The sequence below is a fragment of the Grammomys surdaster genome, unplaced genomic scaffold (genome assembly GCF_004785775.1).
Source record: "Grammomys surdaster isolate TR1022 unplaced genomic scaffold, NIH_TR_1.0 78554, whole genome shotgun sequence".
Classification (NCBI taxonomy): Eukaryota; Metazoa; Chordata; class Mammalia; order Rodentia; family Muridae; genus Grammomys; species Grammomys surdaster.
Window position 1 is genome coordinate 1 of NW_021606538.1, and position 1208 is coordinate 1208.

The window sequence follows — 1208 nt, forward strand, 5'->3', positions numbered from 1 at the left end:
GACTCTGTGAGCCCTGATGATTTGTGCTTAGTTGGTTCTGTGTTCTCCTGGCTGAGTTCTGCAGGTGCCCTCAACCTCTCTACCTACTGCCATCATTCTTCTCTCTGTTCTTCCAGATTCCCTTGACTCTAGTGGATGGCGCTAAAGCTGATCCAGATGAACAGAAGGCCTCATGAAGAATCATCTCTCTACTGGGAACTCTGGGCTTTGCTGTAACTCTCAGCCTTTCATTGTAAAACTTGGGGCCAACTGTTTCCTGTGCTGTGTGTCAAAATTCGAAAAAGCCCTGGATCCTCACATGCACACATACCAAGTGCTCTCTGAGCGACTGTATCATTTCAATATCATTCTGTGGAAATGGTGGGGTTCCCTACCTGAGACCAGGAGCTCCAGGGGTTCACTAGGATCTGACCACACCTGTGGTTTGTTCATGTAATAGCTGTAGCATCTGCATATCCATCTTTGGTTGGGGGTCACAGGGCCAACAGAGAACAGGGCCTGGAACATCCTTGTAGAGTAGTTAAATTTTGAGACTTGCTTCCAGGAGAGCTTCTGTGGTCCTTTTACCATCAGAATGAACCCGTGATAATCCAACCAAGATTCACAAAGGAGGGTGACATAGCCTCCTGAGGTCACCACATGGCTAGTTTGGGCTGAAAGGCTGGGTTTCAAGTAGGCTCCTAGGAGAGAAGTGGTAATGAGTTAAATGTTGCTAGCCCTCATTATCCTCCTTGGTTCTGAGATGGCAGTGTGGGTGGGTGGGCATTCCTTTGAACAGACCCAAGTCTGGACAGTCAAAACATGAGATTTGGGACCCTGTGTGTTCTCTCACCTGTCACCACCAGTTCCAGGGGGTCACTGAAGTCTGATGATTTAGCCTGGGTCCTATAGGAACATTGATACTGTGCTGCATCTTGTTGGTCTACATTTAAGAATGAGAATCCAGTCTTGTTTTCTGGCTTCTGTTGGTTCTTTGTGACCTTCCTATATGGATATCCATTTTTATAGAGAATGCACTCTTTGGCTCCGATGGTCTCTTCACACAAGAAGCTTACGTTAGTCCCCATGGAGACCACAGAGTCTGGGTGTGCTCTGAGGATAGGCTTAGTGAGGGACCCTGCAAGTAACAGAGCAGAAAATACTCAAGACACCCACCTTCAAATTGCAGTCCTTAACCCCATGGCCTTCCAGCCACCCCCAGGAATAAC

The 1208-nt window shown here is 47.7% G+C and overlaps 1 protein-coding gene across 1 annotated transcript; it reads right to left on the reverse strand.

Moving 5' to 3' along the window:
- Nucleotides 1-74: 74 nt before the first annotated feature.
- Nucleotides 75-1111, reverse strand: LOC114635272 (leukocyte immunoglobulin-like receptor subfamily B member 3). The gene is made up of 2 exons (XM_028783935.1): nucleotides 833-1111; nucleotides 75-680 (listed from the first exon to the last, which is right to left on the reverse strand). Exons 1-2 carry the CDS (start codon nucleotides 1065-1067, stop codon nucleotides 334-336), a joined length of 582 nt encoding a protein of 193 aa, XP_028639768.1. The 5' UTR covers nucleotides 1068-1111; the 3' UTR covers nucleotides 75-333.
- Between the last annotated feature and the right edge of the window lie 97 nt (nucleotides 1112-1208).